At 44.5% G+C, this 18,593-nt stretch overlaps 1 protein-coding gene across 1 annotated transcript in view; it reads right to left on the minus strand.

Annotated features, from left to right (window-relative positions):
* Window positions 1–14,686: 14,686 nt before the first annotated feature.
* SPECC1 (sperm antigen with calponin homology and coiled-coil domains 1) overlaps window positions 14,687–18,593 on the minus strand; it is a 70,011-nt gene continuing 66,104 nt past the window's right edge. The window contains exons 12-14 of the mRNA XM_010085669.1: window positions 16,703–16,819; window positions 15,780–15,839; window positions 14,687–15,033 (exon numbers count right to left, since the gene is read on the minus strand). Of these exons, the coding sequence (XP_010083971.1) occupies window positions 14,944–15,033; window positions 15,780–15,839; window positions 16,703–16,819 (267 nt within the window). The 3' untranslated portion in view covers window positions 14,687–14,943. The remainder of the gene's footprint in view (window positions 15,034–15,779; window positions 15,840–16,702; window positions 16,820–18,593) is intronic.

Below are 18,593 nucleotides of genomic sequence, written 5' to 3' on the forward strand. Positions count from 1 at the left end.
GTGTTGGGGGCGGTGGGCTGCAGCCCCGCCCAGGGACACTTTTTGGCAAAAGTTGCCCCGAAGGTTTCATGCCACGCTTCCCCCACGAAAGCGAGTGGGGCTCAGCTATTGGGACACCGCCGGGGGTGTTGCCACACGGAGAAAAATTCCCCATGAGCAGTGCGCTGAGGAAAAGTAAAAGATTTCATAAAAATCATGACAGCTCTGGGTCTGCGGGCAGTTACCACACAATGTGACGTTTCCTGATGTAAGAAAATGGCAAAATATCGTGGGTTAGCAAATGCTGGTACTCACAGGGTTACAGGAGCTCAGTGTAGGTTTAAGGAGCTTGGGAAAAAAATTAAAACCTGATGTAATCACCAAAGAAAGGGGTTGTCTGTGCTGGTGGACCCTAAAGCCAGCAGAGAATACAACAATAAATATAATTTAATAACTACTTACCTTTTCATCACAGCTTTCATACTTTTATATTGTGCTCACCCTTGAAACATGACCAGATCAGAAGTAGAACTTCCCACCAGTTTTGTAGCATCCAGCAGTACTAAATAATTCAGGACAGAAACTAGAAAGAAATCCAAACAATTAAGCAAAATAAACCTTCTTGTAGCAAACAGAAAGTAAACAAAAAAAAAATTGCCATTGTTTTTTAAACAAAGTTTGAAATAAAATCCTGTGGGAGGAGAAGCTTTCTGGGGGTCCAAAGTTAAAGCAGAGCAAAAACCCATGGGAAAAATAGGATCAAAATTATGTCTGGGGACCTGGTGTAAATGGAAACACTCTGGCTAGAAATGCTTTGGATCAGACAGATACGAGGAGGAACTCCTAACCTGGATTGAACGAAGCTTGCTTTTTTTTTTTTTCTTTCCCAAGCTGGACATCCCAGGAGCGGAACACTTAAGGATGACTAGGGTGCTAAAGGAAAGCTGCGGCTGTGGCATATTCCATTCATGGAGATGTACAGCAAGGCTCCCTTTGTCCCTTTTAGACGAAAGGATCTGCATTTGGGGAGCATCTCTGTCCTTTCCCCCCCTTCCCCAAAACCTTTGCACTTTGTACCCCCAAGCACTTTGCAGGCACAGAGAAAGGACCAATTCTCACGGTGGCACTAAGAGGCAAGGACAGAACTCCTGTGGTTCAAACCTCGGTGTCCACGGGGACAGCAGGGAGAGGAACGACAGTTCTGAGGGGAGCTGAAGGCTGCTGTGCACATCCCCCGTGTCAGGCTGTGCATCTTTCTCAGCACTGCCTGGATCCTGAACTTGCCTACACTGGTTTGGTTTATTTATTATTTTGGGATGAGTGTAGCTTCCCTTGTGCAGAGCCTGTTATAATCACGTAAACAATGGTAAAGTATCATGGAAAAGCACTTTTTACCCCAAAGCAATGGATTTACATCAGGGTTTTTACACACATTGTTTTCCTAGTTTAAAACATGTGCCAACAGAAGCCGCCTGCTGCTTTGCAGCACTTGGGGAAACGAGAATTAACTTTTTGCAGTGGATACCTTTTGTTAGAGAAAGGTCTGCTTTTGTGATCATGGAAGTACTTTTTGCAGGCTGATCCGAGGGAAATTGTGGTTTATCAAGTTAGACATGGACAGAGGAACCATTATTTCAGATTCTGAGGAATATGCTGCTCCAGACAAGGTCTGTGTCTGTGAGAGAGGTAGGAAGCCACTGTGAATATTGTGAATCTTGCATTACACAGAGATTCACGGCTCTCCTAAGCAGCGAAGCCTTGGCCAAGGTCCAGTGGTTTATTTTGGCGTTGTTTAGCTGATGCAATGGAACGTACGCCGATACAACCTATCTGCAAGCGGAACCAAGGGCAAGCGTGCTCAGCTCTGTTGTACCGAACGTGGTCAAATCCTGCTGGCAATGAGAGCAGGATGAGCCCCTTGCCAGCCGGAGGTACTGACCTGCCTTCCAGCTGCATTCTTCAGGCCCTGTTTTAAAACACATGGCATTGTACAACCCACCATTAAACACCGACTGAGCGTGCTGGCCTTGTAAAGCAATTGTCTGAGCAGGCGTTGGGAGACTCAGCAGTTCTTGGGGCTCTTGAGATGATGAATCCTTAGGTGATAATGTGTATTTATATATTGGGTGTCTGTAAAGGAGCAAGGAGGTCACACGATTAGCAAGGTAAATATAGCCCAAAGCCTGCAGCTTGTGAAATCCATTCAAGAACCAGAGCGTAATAGTAACAGGCAGCCGGTCACTGGAGCACCGCTGGATGCCAAGATGTCAGATACTGAGACAAATGAATCATCGTTACTATTATTTTCCTGGATTCTATTTTACTCCAGGGATTTGCCTCTCAACTCTCTTACAGGAAACAGCACAAGCCCCAAACTGCTTCTTTCAAGTGTTAAGAGCTAATCTCGCTCTTTTGTTCGGAGGGAAGCAGATTGAAACAGATCCCATGTTATGAATGGCGAAGCGGTGGGAGCCGGGATCAGCACCCTGGTGTGGCCACAGCCCCTGTCCCCGTGGCTGCCAGGAGCCCACCAGCCTCGTACGTGCTGTTCCTTCTGTCGCTGACGTCCCGGGGGAGCAGAGCGGCCGCTTTGGAGGCAGCACGTTTCCTGCAGCCCTCTATGATCTCTTTTGTGTGAGGCCTCTGCGCTGTCTCGGGCTTCACTGAGGACTTCCCCAGCAATCTCTGTCTTGACACCTTCGGTACTCTCAGCCCAGCCACAAAGAACTGGTGAGGAGCCCAGCAGCACACCTCTCCATGCGCATGGGACAAGGGGCTAGCCAGCCCCATGGGCCAGTCTATAGACACAAAGGAAAGCTCCGAGTCAGTGACAGCTGAGGTGTTCTTGCTGGTCCAGCAGCCGGATTTGCCACCTCAGACCCTCCTGAGACCATCACCTCCACAGCCTCTTTGTCCTCCCTAAGCACAGAGTTAAAGAGAGGAGTGACAGAGAGAGAGAGTCTGCACTTCAAAGGGACACAGATCTGCTGCATATCAAAAACAGGGGGAAAAATAGAAAAGGGTGAGTGCCAGACAAAAAGTTCATTCATCTTGCTTCTAGAGGCACATCCATCACATTGACTTGGGCAACCCTTCATCATCCCAGGAGCACTGAGGTGCTGAGTAGCACTGGCTCCCCTGTACCCTTTGGCTTCAGAAGCAAAGCAGCTGCCAGCCACCCCCTTCCATGGAGGGGCAGCTCCAGCTCAAAACTGCCCATAGGGAGGGGCGGCTGGGAAATAAGGAGGAGAAACGGGGCAGCTCCCAGGGTTTTCCCAACAAGCCCTGTTTTGGAGTACAGGCTATGGAGCAGTCCTGTGCCATGGCACATGCCCTTCTACGTCCACTGGCCACAGAGGCTCAGGGGTTCTCTCTTCCTCCCAACCTGGCCAGCACCCCTCGGTACCAGCCTCCAGCCACGTCTCCCCAGGAGGGACTCGTGTTTCTAACCTCTTCTCACTACTTGTCTCCTCTGCAAGGACCGTCGGCTAAGGGCATGGCTGGTGGCAGTGCTGATGGGGATTTGCAGGGTGGACAGGAGGAGCTGGACTAAGAACCAGCTCATGGGTGTCATGTGGCCGTGCCCGACTGCCAGGGCAACAGACCTCAGCCACAACGTGAAATACGAACCATGAGCCCAGCTGAGCTGGTGCTGCCCTGTGAACAGATCCCCATTACCGCTCAAGTCTTCACTAGTACTTGTGAGCTGTTCTGCAGGACAAGACAAAGCTTGTCCCGAGCCTGACTCCAAGAAAGGATTCCCAGGACACAACATAACCTGCAAACCATGCAGCAGGTACAAAAGCCCTCTTCAGAGCGGTACTGCCAAGGAGGGGCTCAACTCCACGCAGTCTACACAAGCGAGGTGAAGGGAACACGATTTTTGAGGCTTCCCTGGTATGCAGGCAGGTGAAACAAGTACTCACCTCTGCCTGAATATTTATTGCCCCCATCTGCCCGCATGGCTGTGCTGAGCATTAGCATGTCAAAGATTCCTCTGAAGTAAACAGTGATGGAGGTGAATGGCCAAAGGTGAGGTTTGCCGCTGCATGGCTGTAGGTGTTTTTCTGGAAGAGACTGGGAAAGGAAAGTGGAGAGTGAAATTCCAGAGAAAACTATTTCCACACTGGAGACTTCAGTCAGTCTGCAAAATCCTTGGAAAATTAAACAGAAAAATTACGGTAAGATCATAAACTGCAGGTCAACAAACTTGGATTTTCCTAGTCCCCAAGGTCATTGCCAGATAATAAATGTGTATTATCCTGGAATTTAAAACTGGTGCTTAAATTATCTGTAAGAACTCATCTTGTAACAATGCAGGTGTGTGAATTCTTTATAAATTGTGGGTTATAACTTACACCTTTCATTAGAAAACAAAAAAGTCACCACAGGATTGAAAAAAATAAACTATAAACAGCAGTAAAATTAAAAAGGAAGAATTTTGGCTGAGCGGAGGCAAGGGTACGAAGATAACATTTTGAAGAAATGTTTAATTTATTTCTGCGTTTGATTTTATTTACTAACCACCTTCTGTGATGAAAAGCCAAGTACCTCTCCGAGCAGCATTGTTAAATGAAAGCTGCAGCTCAAGCCAAGAGCGTGTGAAGCCCGAAAGCGCTGAGCCCTGGCTGCCAGGTCTCACCTGCACAGGGCTCCCAGCGGGTACTGGGACCAGTTGTGTCATTTCTGTCGGTGGAGCTGGTACAGCCAATTTCCCCAGAGAAATCAATGGGAAGCGTTGTTACGTTTCCAGGCCAACATCAGGGGTGGAAAGCCCGGGGTGAAGCTGTGATGCCGTTTGCAATTCAAACAACCGGCGATTGCTTCATTCACAGCTGGAGCCGCTTCCTGGGCGAAACCTTCCCGACTTCATGCCCCTGAGAAAACAAACTTGCTCAGAGCCTGCTCAGTCAGCCTGACTCGGAGCTGGACTCCCGAGAAGGGATTCTGCTCCCTGCCAAACCCTGGCAGCGCAGGGAAATGCACTCTTACCCCAAGCCTTTAGAGCCATTCTGCTTTACGCAAAGACGTGACAATCGGAGCTCCAAATGAATACAATGAGAAACTGGAATTAGTGCAACACAGCTGCTCTGAATATAGAACTATGCTCAAATTCTAGATGGGAATTTACGCTGGATTTAATTCAAAGCCTTCAGCCTGTTTGCTCTGTGCAAGATGGAACCAAGATTTGTAACTGTTATTAGGATTATCTCCAACTGTCAGAGGACAGCTACAGCACCTAGAGAAGCCATGAACCTGTGGTGCCCCAGGTCCCAGCTAGAGCTCTGAAAACCATCCTCGACCTCTGATAGCTGGCCTCCCTTCACGGGCAGATCCACGCAGGTCACACGGGTTAAAAGGCAGCTTAGCCATGGCAAAGGAAAAACTCCAGAATACACACAAAAAAATCAAATCAGCCAACGCCTTCGGACCAGCCTTCCTGTCCCACTCTGCCTCCACACTCAGCTTCCAGCAAACACGGCACTGCAAACCCGTTTGAACCCCAGTGTCGTTATTACAGCCCCTATTGTATTGCTCCATCACAAAGCGATGAGATTTTCCTGTTTAGCCCAGTCTCCATAGCCACTAGCAAAAGCGCCGTGTAAACCTAGTGCTGAACACGGCTGACACCCAAGAACATGGTTAGTGCGGGTTCCATCCTTGCAAGGTTTTTTCGGAAACCCTCCTACCTGAGTCGCTAGGAAAGCCGTGTCTTAATCACAGCTGAAGGGGAAGAACCCAAGCTGCGCTATCCCGTAGCGTGTTATTTAATATTAATATTACTAACCCCTTTGCAAGCTCCAGGCTGAACGCTCCCTTCCTCCAATGGCTCTCCAGGGCCTTGGCAGTACGATTGCTCTCAAGGGCTGAGCTATGCTTATGATGTTATTATTGCTGTGCTATTCTGATGTGTTGAGCTGTCTGAACCAAATCCTAGGAGCTGCATCACAAATAAACACGAGGCCATGCTCACTGCTTTCACTGGAACAGCCCTGGCTATAGTTTTTATTTTGGCAAGGAAAATAAGAGACATTTTAGAACTGAAAAAGCCAAGCAGAGTCATGGTGGCAGCCTCGCTTCCCAGTAGCTTGATCCTGTTGGGAGAATGTTGGGCATGTCCTGGTGAATCACTAACCTGAGGAGTTCGTTGGCTTCCTTAATGAGTGTGGGAGTGGCTTCCTATGAGAGTGAAAGGTTGAGGTGTGCTAGAAGACAAAAATCACAGCGCATCAAGGCAGAACAAGGGTTTGAACTGCTATATCCTCTTCTAAAGCCGAGAGAAGTGGTAAAACGGAGCTTTGCACAGAAGGTGCCCAGCTGTCTGTGCGGAGCAGGTTAGAAAACGCACTTGCTCCCACGTTAATTCTCTTAATCTTGTTACTTTCTCTTTAACCAGCTTGAACTCATTATGTGTGGTTAAGGATGAAACCTCCGTCATTGCTATGTACTTACGAAGGGACAGCAGTTCACATTTGAGATACGTGAATAATGTTTACCCACGTTGGCATTTTACAGCTTTTATTTTCTTCCTGCTAGGCTCAATAAAAAACAGTGATTGCCACCATAATCTGACTGCCATCTTTTCTGGGTGACCTTTACTTCAGGGTCCTGCTACCCAGAGGTTGTGTCTGTAGTTTTCCAGCATCAAATTCTGAAAACCTATACCTGGGAGACTGCAGCCACCTGCTTCTGACTTTTGCAGCCCATCAAGTCTCCATCGGGAAGACTTCTTATTTGGCTCGTATTGCTTATGCTTCTCTGCCATCTGCTATGGAATGGGTTCCCAAAGGTTGAATCCATGTTTGAGACCAGCACACCTGCCTCGGTTCCCATGGAAGGGCTCTGACCATTTTGGGAAGCGAGACTCCCAGCGCTCCTTCTGGGCTTTAAACTTCAGACTACAGCGTCTGCGCTGTCTTCAGCTTCAAATACAGATCAGCTCACGGCACTTTGCTTTCACCTCTCTCTGCCACGGGCTCCAGTTGAACGTGAACCTCAAAATGCTGAAATCCGTGTTTGGAGCAGGTCTGTGTGTTCACAGAGAGGTCTTGGTTCGTGATGGGGTCAGAGGTGCTGTAGTGATACAAACAAATAAAAACCTCTCCACCTCAAACAGAAGAATGTGCACCAGTCAGGAGGAGAATTATTCTTTCTGTCCTCTTCTACGTTCTCTTAGCAATAGGAGACACTTGGCAATGAAAGCAAACTCTGTCCTGAATCCTGTCATCTCACCCCATCTACAACCAGCCACAAATAATCCTGCGAAAATATTGGCCTCAGCCCTCATTTTCAGTCTCTTGCTGAACCCCTTGCAAACACATCCGCCTCTACTACTCGCTGACAATCTCCACAGAGAATCCAGCTTTTCCCAACAAATACATCAAAGCTTCTGGAGTATATTCTGAAAAGAGTTGAGGCAGCACAGCCTGTGAGCATCTAACAGCTTACTTCAGTCATGGGAACACCAAGTCTGGCAATAAGAGACAGCAGGGCTTCGGAATCAATTGTTCCCAAGCAGAATCAATTTTCTGAAAGATAACCAGGGAATTCACAGACATTAATGTTTGCAAATGGCTGAATATAGGAAATTCTGGCAAAAATAAGAACTACCTTACATCCTTTCCAACCATACATCCTGATTGCCAGGCTGTTAATTCTCACTGGCCTCCCAGCGTATATTTACCACGGCAAAGGCACGGCACAAGCTTAGGTAACCTGCTGAAGTCAAGCAGCAGAGAAGTGGATCCCTTTTACTATAAATATTTTTTGAGTGGTTGTTTGGCTGGAGCTTTGAGTCCCGGTCTGTGACAGCATGACTCTGTGTTTTGCAGCAATTACAGTTCAAGCAGGGATTATGGGGACAGGTTTTTAAAGAGCCAACAGAGATAGCTTGTTTGATCATTTGTTTAAAACCAAAGCAAACATGGACTAAAGGAGCTGCAATAACAGGCATCTTCCTACCCACTGGTATCTCCATCCTGTCCAAAGAACCGATGAACTCTGACAGCAATGTCTCAGGAGATTCATCTCTCTTTACAGACAGAGAAGGGGACTGAGACTCACCATGGAAAATTTTCATTCACTGGTCTGTAAGTAGAAAGGATTTTTGCCTTTCTACATCCCAGGACTGAAGAGTCTATCCCCATCAAAAAATTGCTGGGTGCTAGCAGACATGAAAGATCATGTCCTACAAGTATACCTAACAGTCTGAATAATGGAAAAAAAAACCCCAAAACCCAATTTATTGCAGCTACTGCAACATGCAGAGAGAAATCACCAACTTGATGTCTCAGCCAAGATCTGGTTGGGTCACAGAAGATGGAGACGAGGTGGCAGCCACACACAGCTTTGACTGCCAGCCCGTAACCAGCTCATGGTACAGGATCATCCCTCCTTGTGTCACAAGTCCAGGTGAGGAGCCCGGGTAGATCACAGCTTCCCTAAGCAGGGCTAGGCAACCAGGATTTCACCCCCTTGGGACTAAATGACATTATAAACCCATCTGGTCTGGTTATTAATCAGTTCTATTAACCCTAGCTTGTGGTTGGAGGCTGTATAAACTCCTATGGAATACTGCTCTTGCCCCACAGGTTTTACAGACAGGGACAGACAAAAGGACAGAGAAAACAGATCGACAAAGGATGGAGAGTTTAGACAGACAGACATGAACTGTCTTATTCCAAGGTCACACAACCAATGAACATAAGTATTCAGAGTCCTGCTCTTTACACTTTAAGCATAATCCAAGCCTGCATTCCTGGTGACGGAGGGATTTCCAGATAGCACGACAGGGCTGGCTCTGAGAATTCCTTTGCAGAAGACAACTGAGGTGCAAATATTGAGTTTAGCAGTGCCATCCTTTGTACAGAAGATAAAGCTGCCCAGACCAGGCAAATCACCAAAACAACATTGCTTTGTCTGCGACATTGCCACAAGGAAGGATCAGCCCAGCATTAAACACCCAGGCCTGAAACACAATACTTAGGTGTGGAAGGGCAAAGCAGTTTGGATTGTGTAAATGAGAACTTTTTCCCCATAAGGTTTCAACTACACAGCTGGACACAAACATACCTGAGAGGCTTGAGGAGATTTAAATGCCCGTTTCTTCTATCTTCTTGTTTTCTTTGCTGACTCAGGGATTGTGATTGTGCTAGTACTGCCACTACCATCATGAGACAAAAGCACTCTGTGAAAAGTATTTTGGAATTTAAAAGTTCTGGAGATAGTTATATCTGTGTTCCAAATGAATACAAACAACATACGTTCCGAGGCACATCTTCAGACATGTTTGTCACAAACCAGACCTCAGCATCTTTGAGAACTCTGTACGTAGACTGGGTAGCGGCTGGAGCACAGCGTCCGTGGGGCTGAATTCCCGAGCAGCCAGGCAGACCTCGGCAGCCCTCCTTGTGAAGGCCGGAAAAAGGAATTCCTCCCAGGGAGACAGTCTAGAATTTAGGAAGCCCTCCTTTACTCAAGGGAGTGTTTACAATAAATGCCACCATGAGTGTCATTGCTCATGGTGACTTATTTTTATACTTACTCCTGTCGTGAGTCCTTGCTTCCACTTTTTGATGACTTTCTTAATCCTCTAGTCATTTAAGAGCTCCTAATGCAGAGACATACTGGTCTGTGTTATTTCCTTTACACTAGGATGATTTCCTACTGTCTCCAACACTATTTGTTCCAGAAACAAAGAAATCTCTTGCACTCCTTTATCCCCAAGACAATCTTCTGAAAGGCATCCAAATGCATCTAAGTTACTTAAGAAATGGAACTTGATGTCTTTATAAAAAGCAGATTGTGACCAAATTTTCTTTGCTACCAGTGTAGGAAAATCAATGAACCATGATTATCTTTTAAAAACTCTCCTGGGAGTCCTGCTTCCCAGCAGACTGCAGAAGAATGTTTTGTATGTAGATATTTGAAGCACTACAACAAACATCAGAAACAGAAAAAAGATTTATTAGAAATATTACACAGATTTTTGCATCATACATTTTAATAATGTTAATCTTTAAATATTAGCATGTCCAAATCTGGCAATGCCTAGTATATACATTCTAATGTGCTCTTTGTATAAATTAGATTACGATGTAACATCTGTACCCAATAGAGAAAGCTAAAAGTACTCAGCTGTTAGAGATGATTATCCCATATGACAAACCCAAGCCTGGACCAATAATCAATAAAAACATTGTGTCCAGTACTGCCCAACGAAATGTGGCACACGTGCAAGTCAAAACTGTAGAGACCATCAGTTGAGAAAAATGTTAACTGCAGTTCAGTTATATCAGCTTGATTCTACACCACCCTGGTGGGCGAGTCTAAATGGCACTGGAGTTGGTAAAAACCAGTCTAGTCAAGCATATTAGAAGTTATTGCTGGGTTTAAAAATGTCTTAATGCTCAGTGCCCTGAGTCTTTTTAGGCAAAAGCTCTCTTCTGACAGGAAAATGCATAATCTCATCCCATACCGACTCTGCCTTTTATCAGATCCACAAGGCACAGCTTTGCCAACGGCCGGCCCTGGCAGGTACGTCCCACTGGAAGACCCGGTTCCATAAGCACAGAAAAATGAGGGAGGTACAAACTACAACCGGATGAGCCAATGCTCGTATTTTCATTGCCAAGGAAGTGGGAAGGAAAAGTCAGCAAAGCCAAAAGGTAGATTTTGAAGAGTCCCAGGTCAGGAATCAAACCAGGAAGAACCAGTCGTTCTGCCAGCAGGTACTTTTTTGGTTTAGACAGCAAAGTTGCACATAACTGGGTGCATGTGCAAAACAAGTAAAATCATAGGGAAAACCTGTAAAAAACAACTTCAAATTAAAAAAAACCAACCTGCCAAAACTCAAAGAGAATGTGTCTCACTGAGAGGAAACTGGAGAACCTGCATAAATCAAAAATCAGTCTGCTTAGTACGCCTGCCTTGCTGCAGCGCAGGGAGAGCCGGGAAATCTTTGTCCCCTTTGCATTTCTGGGACTGGCACAGGAAGGGGAACTTGGCAAAGGCACCAAGCTCTGTGCTCTCTTCCCTCCTCACCTTCCAAGATCCACCCCAGGCTGCACTCTTAGGAGAAATGTCACTCAAGACGGCAGTCAGGAAGGACTCTCAAGCTGATGTCCTTTGCTGTTCACAAAGGCCCAGGTCTATGTCCCATGTATGTCCCTCTCCCCACACGCTGGACTTTCACCCTGTTCAGTTCCATTGTGTACTTTCAGAAACAGCTCATCAGCCTTCTTAGAAATCCTTCTGAGAGGGCTGACTCTGGGCTCACCTCTCAACGCCTCCGTACCTTCCCAAGCCATAAAACAATTTGTACCTTCTATGACTCACCTTAAATTCTGGGAGCCAGGTTGTATACTGGTCACACTTTAATCTCCTTTCCTCTCTAACAGCTCTAGCACAACAGTCACTCGATGCCATATCGCTCCATGGAACTTCACTGAAATCCCCATCCTAACCGTTCTCACGTGCTCATCCAAAATCAGCCATTTGGTTTCTTGTACCCTGACAGACCACCCAAGTACACGCATATGAGCGTGTGCAGGTATGTTGAAGAGTGACGGTACATTTAGGGAGCATATGGTGACACGGTGAAGAGATTTCATCTGCCTGCAGCAGAGCAAGATCCATTCCTCCTACGAGGCAGAGGCAGGAAGGAACTTGGGCAGGTTGGGCCAATTGTTACTGATACAGCACATGACACCATCCATGTTGTATCATTACGTGTTCCATTCTAGGACACTTTCAGAGGATTTTCAGAACTTCTATGAAGACTATCCTCTAGCTTAGCTTAATTAACAAACTCTCTAATTTTAAAGGCAGCTAGAACTTTTGCACTAAAAATTGGAGATGTCTTACAAGGGCCTGTAGATTTCCTGAAAAGCAGGCTGGTGTGCAGCATCTTTTGTGGGACAAATTTGAATTCATGTTCAAATTTTAAGGCAGCATGGAAAAACAACAGTAATCTCTGAAAATCCAGGTCTAGAAATGCAAGGTTCAAAAGGAAAAAAAACATACAGTTAAATGAACAAATAAACAATACTCTTACTCTGAAAAAATAATCTGGAAGAGCATCTCTCAATCTCAAAGTATCACCATGTCAAAATGAGATGTTTTGCAGTTTTGAGGACTGGATAGTAACATCGAGCAAATGGTGAAAATGAGTATCTTCTTCCCTACTGACAGAGACCTCCTCATTCTAACTCCTAGATAAGTAAAATTTTTTAAGACTATGCCATTAGAATTGAGTAGAATTAGCATTTGGTCTATGCTACTGGGGGCATGGGAGGACAAATTGCAGAAAGATGCCAGAAACACTGCTTTGCAAAAATCATTGGGGAAAAAAAAAAGATCCGCTAGAACAAACAGAATGGCTTGTAAGGTTAGAATAAGACTCTGAAAAACAGATTAGAATAAATGTCAGAACAGTGCTTGAAGCAAATGACACTGACACGTCAGATAACGTATGTGTTTAGTGTACATCTGACAGTCACATGGAACACGCCTGCAGTGACCAGAGGGTTAACACTATCTTTCTTTTTTAGCTCAAGTGGAGTCCTCTGACTTTGTTTACCAGATGCTGGGAATTAAAACAGTTTTTCTCATCCCTGCTAGTGCCCAATCCAAAGCCCACTGAGGAATATGGAATTTTCTGGGCTGACTTCACTACGCTTTGAACTACAGCCCGTTGGAGAGAATGGGGATCTCTGCCAACAGATACCTCCAGGGAAAAGCGCCTGCTGTGTCCACGAGGCCACGGAGCTCTGCAGTGTGACCGCCTTCCTAAACGAACTCTGCCTTGCAGCTATTTTTCTCTTCCATCTTACCACATAACGGGAGACTTGTATCTGAGAACACTTAAGAGCAACTCATCCTATCTTCTCCAGGGATGGCAGAGCATATGCTGAAAAACACTGGAGAGTTAATGCAATCTAGAAAGCACTCTCTTGCAAAGAAATAACTGGACAGCACTTAGAACTGCTTTCTCACAGTATAGGATGACACAAACAACACAAGGGCACTGTAAATGTGTGCCACTGTCCCTTTTTATCACACAGACCCTCAAAAAGATTGGAATCAGACTTTCCTGGGGGTGATGGATTAGAATAACTGTCAGACTAAAACTACAAGCAAGTGATGCTCTTCTCCTCCAGTGAAAAAGGGCACACGCTGCATTCCTCGGACTTCCTTGCTGTTCAGTACACTCACTGACCTTGGCCACTGTCATCTATCCCTTCATCCTGTATTCTGCTGTGAGAAAACCAAAGTCTGAAACAGGTTGTTTACTAATTAAATAGTATTTAAAAAACCAAACAACAAAGCACTGCGGGGAAGCCAGAGGCTGAGATCAGCCACCTGCAAAGCCCCAGAAAACTTGAAACCAAGTTTCTTTAATGAAATCCCTTGTTTCTATTTTATGAGCTTTTTTTTGAGGAGTTAAGAGCAGCACGCATGCACTACCATTTTTTGTAAGAGACACATGATCCCTAGCTCCCTATAATTAATGTTCACAAAGCATCAAGTCTGGCCTCAGGGTTAAACATGCTAACTAAACAACTTTCTGCTACCACCATAATCTAAAGCAGCTAGGCAGCCTTCTCCGAGGTCCTGTACAAAGCATCCTCTCCAAGACCTGCTCCTAGAACAAATGAAGCAGCCTGTTGGATCCTGCTACCCTTGGAGACAGGCAGAAAATTTAACTTCATGAGGTGAAATAAGAGAAACGGTATAATGGAAACTAAACAGTATCTTTCAGACATTTTATGAACAGTACTGTTGAGCTGGAAAGCTGTTCTCTGGCGCCTTTGAGATTTCCATGACACAGAGAAGGGCTCCAGTTACATTCTTTGTAACTTGACTGGTATCAATCAATTGCTGTGCTCCTTTACAGGGTAACATCACTTCCAAGCATGTATCAGTGCCCTGTGGACTACATTTTATTGCACAGGGCACAGGCTGTCCCAAGATTCATGCCTCTACACAGCAATTATCTATCTGTGCTGATTACACAGAATCAACACAGAAGAAAGAAGTTACCCCACTCAATCCACAAAAACATGAACTACTGAGATGTCACTGTATTGCTTGGACAGTCACCACCTGCTCACTGGCACCCTGCAAACTAAAGCTGGTAACCTGCATTTGTGATATTCCTGTGGTAACTGTGCCTGCACAGTCAGCTGGGAAACCGAGCTCTGGCTTCCCGCAGTAATCAAGTAACGAAGTTGTAGTAATAAAGCTATTTTTCCTTGAAGAGATTACTTCTGTTTGATCTGAAATGAAGTCCCAGTCCCTAACAGGATCTTTTGGAGTTCTTTCATAACTGATGATGGAACAGAGCGTGATTTCTGAGTTACAAGTGATCCTGTTATTGTCCTGCTGGTTGACCTATGACAAGAAAACCTGTCCACTCACTGGGTCAGATGCGTGACCATAACTCAGGTTAAGGTTCTCCATGCCTACGTGCATCTGTCATGATGTTTCATAAAACATGGAGGCAAGAAAACAACATGTATTTGGGATGAGTTAAGCATGTTTTGGCAAGAAGAGCATTTTTGTGAGCTTTTGTATTGATATTAATATCCCAGCCTCCCTTAAGTGTCAGCATAGTCCATACTGGTTTAGAACTTCATTTTGTAGCTGGTCTCCTGTTGGTGGAGTCTGGTTTGAGGCAAACATTGTTCAGCACAAGGGATCTTCTTCAGAAATATCCCACGCGTGTTCAAAACTGCTTTGCAATTTCCATGTGGGAATAAAACTACAGATGAATTTAGTTCATATAGACAGACGATGGATATTTTGCAGTCTTAGATGTAACTAAAATGATGGATGAGCTTTCTTTCAAAAAGAGCTTAGGCTGGTTGTGGAAGAGGAGCAAGGGGATTTTTAAAGTGATCGAGTGCATCTGGAGCATTCTTTGTCTTCTTCCCCACTTCTGTCCACCTCTTGCTCTGCATCTCAGGTCTCAAAATACTTGTAAATCTGGGCGACGTACTGCATCACACTCTGCCAGTCTGGCCGGTCTGTGTACATCATCTCACTGAGCTCCTGCATACAACAGACACGTTGTCAAAACTTAGTCAAGCACCACCATAGGGAACATCACTGGGTCCTCTGAGTGGCTGTTGAACACTACTACTGCTTCTGCTCCAGAGCTCCTTAAAGCCACATACAATATGAAGGTCTACAGGAATAATCTACTGGTCTAGTGCAATTCTGAAACTCATTAGCAAACTAGTTGAACAGCCATATGTATTTTACATCCTGAATATATTTCTTCCATCTGAAATCAAAGATCAATTCTCTATGTAACTTCATTTGACTTAAATTGCTGCTTCTTTGCATGTCTTTGGTTCTGTATTTAGCTCATGAACCCCATAATATTTTTCCTTCATATTAAACATCTCTTTCTTGTCATCATATTGATGATTTTAGAGAAGGCTTTTTAAACAGTTTAACAAGTAAATCCTCCTTCTGTTTCTTAAAACACTAAAGCAAAAGGAAACAAAATTATCTAACAGGCAATTGTGCCCACGAAAATAGGAATAATTTGGAATAGACTTCCAATACTCTCATTTCAATACTAGAAATGATTCAAGTTATATTAATTCTAGGATTCTACAAATTCCTTCTAGAAGTTCTCCTAACACTATGAACTTTCAGAGATGCTAGTGCAGCCTTCCTTAGCACTATGTGAACATTTTCAGTGCAAGCAGACTGACGACCACATGGCAACAAAGACTTTGGAACAGTGCACGCAGCAGATCCTCCCTTGCTAAAAGCAGAGTACTCACCAGGCTGGGTTTGATGCCTACACTTTCAGCAGCTTGAAATGCTAACAGGAGATTTCTCTTCTGTAAAAATAAAACAAAGGTTCAAAAAGATTATAATCAAAGTATGATTCCTGAATCCTACCTTGTATCTGATTAATCAGTAAGTTTAAATGAGCAGGTATATTTAAAAACTGAAAAACACTAGAGTCAACACACATAGACACTTTTTGTATTAGTAAGGTATACCCACAAAAAAGTTCTTTGTCTTTGAATAGCTCATCTACTTTTGCCCAAGCTACATACCTCTGTTTTTGACAAAGAGGTTCTTATGAAATAGATTACAACTGGGTAAAAAAACCCCGCTGAGGTTCTCCCTTTGAGTGAAAGGTTTTTGAAGAGGCATTAACTAATGTATAAGGCATACAGAATAATTCTTATTGTAACAGAAACTAGCTGTCTGAAGAAAATCCAGGTTCCTCCCCTTTGTGAAGGTCTTAATAACATAGCTGGAATGTGCAGACATGGGCTGACTTTTAGCTAAATTGCTGTCCAAGTAGTTCAATGAATGATCTGTCTGCCTACTGATCCAGCACTGTAATGTGTGCTGCCTAACTCAGAGGAGTTCAGAAATGATTCAGCCTTTCAAAAGAGATGCTGTCTTCATGTTTATCTGCAGCATTCACTGGACTCAGGCAACTTGTCCCTATTTATCCAGTAGTCCTGACATTTCTCTCTAGGATCTCATTGTTGGTTTCCTTCCCCTTTTCATCCAGTCTGTTTGCTTTGCAAGTTCTAAAATGACACTTGTTTCTTCCTGCTTCTCCCATCTACTTATTTTGTATGAATCAAGATCAAGATCTTGCAACACTGTGTCTCCACCACATATCTATCAAAATGGATAATGTTCACTGTGAATTCTGCAAATTGCTTAGAACAAAACTTACTTTATCCTGGCTGTTGAGCTCCTGATAAGGAATATGTGCAGGCAAATACGTGTGCAGGAGAGCACAGAAGGCCAGCCCATCACTCCAGCTGCTGCTGAAGTTGGTAATATCAATATTCTGTAAGAGGAAACATGAACCATTCCTGAACAGTGCTACACAACAAAAAACCTCAAAACAATAGTTTTTATGCAGTTGTGAAATAAAAACTCAGAGTATTAAAGGAACATAGGTTTACATTTTCCATTCTCCCCTTCTTTTTCATGTCAAGCGGGACAGCAAGTTCCAAAGTCCTGGGTAAGGGATTATTAAGGAGTTAAATGTTTTTCACACCAGGCCCCAACCAGAGAGACTCTCTGCAGTGCTTTCTAGAAGGTGAGAAACACCACGTGCAGCACACACTACAGCTGCAATCTTCCTGAGCTGGCAAGAGGAAGGACTTTATCCAGTCCCTTTCAATTACAGAATGGCAGAAATATTATTTCTCCAGCACCTCCAAAAGAAGTCATTATTTTAAAATGGTTTTTTGTAATTGATTACATGCTTCCTCATCTCAGGATGTGTAACAGAGGGAGGGATTTGTAGAATGAGGCGGCATCGTAATCAGTGTATTTGATCACTGTTATCTTTCTGATATTACACAGCATATACATGCTTTGATGAGAATGCGTAATTAACAATTATGACTTGATTTAGCCCCTTATCAAAAGTGATATCAAACTGATGAAGTACTAACATAGTCCTTCAAGCACTAAATAAAGAACGTGCTTATTTGTATGTGAGGGGGAGGCTCAAACTTGGCAACAGCAATGGCTGAGTGGGCAGCGTTCCCAGAGGCAGGCAGACGTGCCCAGTTTGCAGTCACTGGCATGAGTGCATGTCTGCATTCTCAACTTCTTTATCAATGCAGCATCTTCCATCTGCACATCACAGAGTGCTTAACAAAAGGCAGATAAAAAATGGGAAGTCCGAGATATAGAATTTAATCATCTACCCTAATTCACAAAATAAGCCATAAGTAGTTCAGAACAGAGGTTTCACCCTCCTGCTGCCATTGTCACTGACAAATCAGTGTGGCTGGGTCACTGCTAACAAGTACAATACAAGATCTTTATGGCACAGAACAAACAGAAACCTTTAAATCTTGTCTTCACACATTTCCTAGCATGACAACAAGGCTGAGTCTGCTCGAAGAAGCAATGTTTCAGGGGGCATAAACATCCAACTGAAACCCCAGAGCTGAGCTAGAAAAATCTCTGACTTGTCTGTGGCAACATTCCCACCACTGCCAGCTCCAGCACAAGGGCAGTGAAATGGAAACACTTGGAATAAAATCGCCTAATACAGTCATGAGTTTAAATGGTCAAAAAACATCTTCCCTCCCTTTTTCGCTAGACAGTAGGATTCCTCTTTGCTAGTCACATACCTTATTACAAGGGTGCACTCAGGTGCACAGAGGGAACCCAGTTTCCCTACTCATGACAACTGAGGGACTTTTTAACTATTTACTGGCTGGACTGAAGTTCAGAACAGGTGGATTGGAGCAATTATAGAAACCAACATTCTAAAGTCATCCAATCTGTAAAGAACTCCTTTAAAATACAAAGATTGCTGGGGGTACAGACTGCACTTGGGGTTCTTCACAGGCTTCCCTTGCGAGGCACAGCTGTAGTTAAACATACACTTGTGGCTCAGTTCTGATCCTGTGAACACGGTGACCTTCCTGATGCTCTTGTTTGCACTGACTGGCCATACCAGCGCACTGAGGAATTCTCCTGGCCAAGTTTTGCTGCTGTAGTAGCAGCTGCAGTTCCAAATACCAGCTAAAAACAAAACAGTGAACTAAGTGATTTTGCTTAGAAAAGTCACAGCTGCTGAAGCGTGGAAGGCTCCA

This window comes from Pterocles gutturalis, unplaced genomic scaffold, assembly GCF_000699245.1.
Source record: "Pterocles gutturalis isolate BGI_N339 unplaced genomic scaffold, ASM69924v1 scaffold18385, whole genome shotgun sequence".
Classification (NCBI taxonomy): Eukaryota; Metazoa; Chordata; class Aves; order Pterocliformes; family Pteroclidae; genus Pterocles; species Pterocles gutturalis.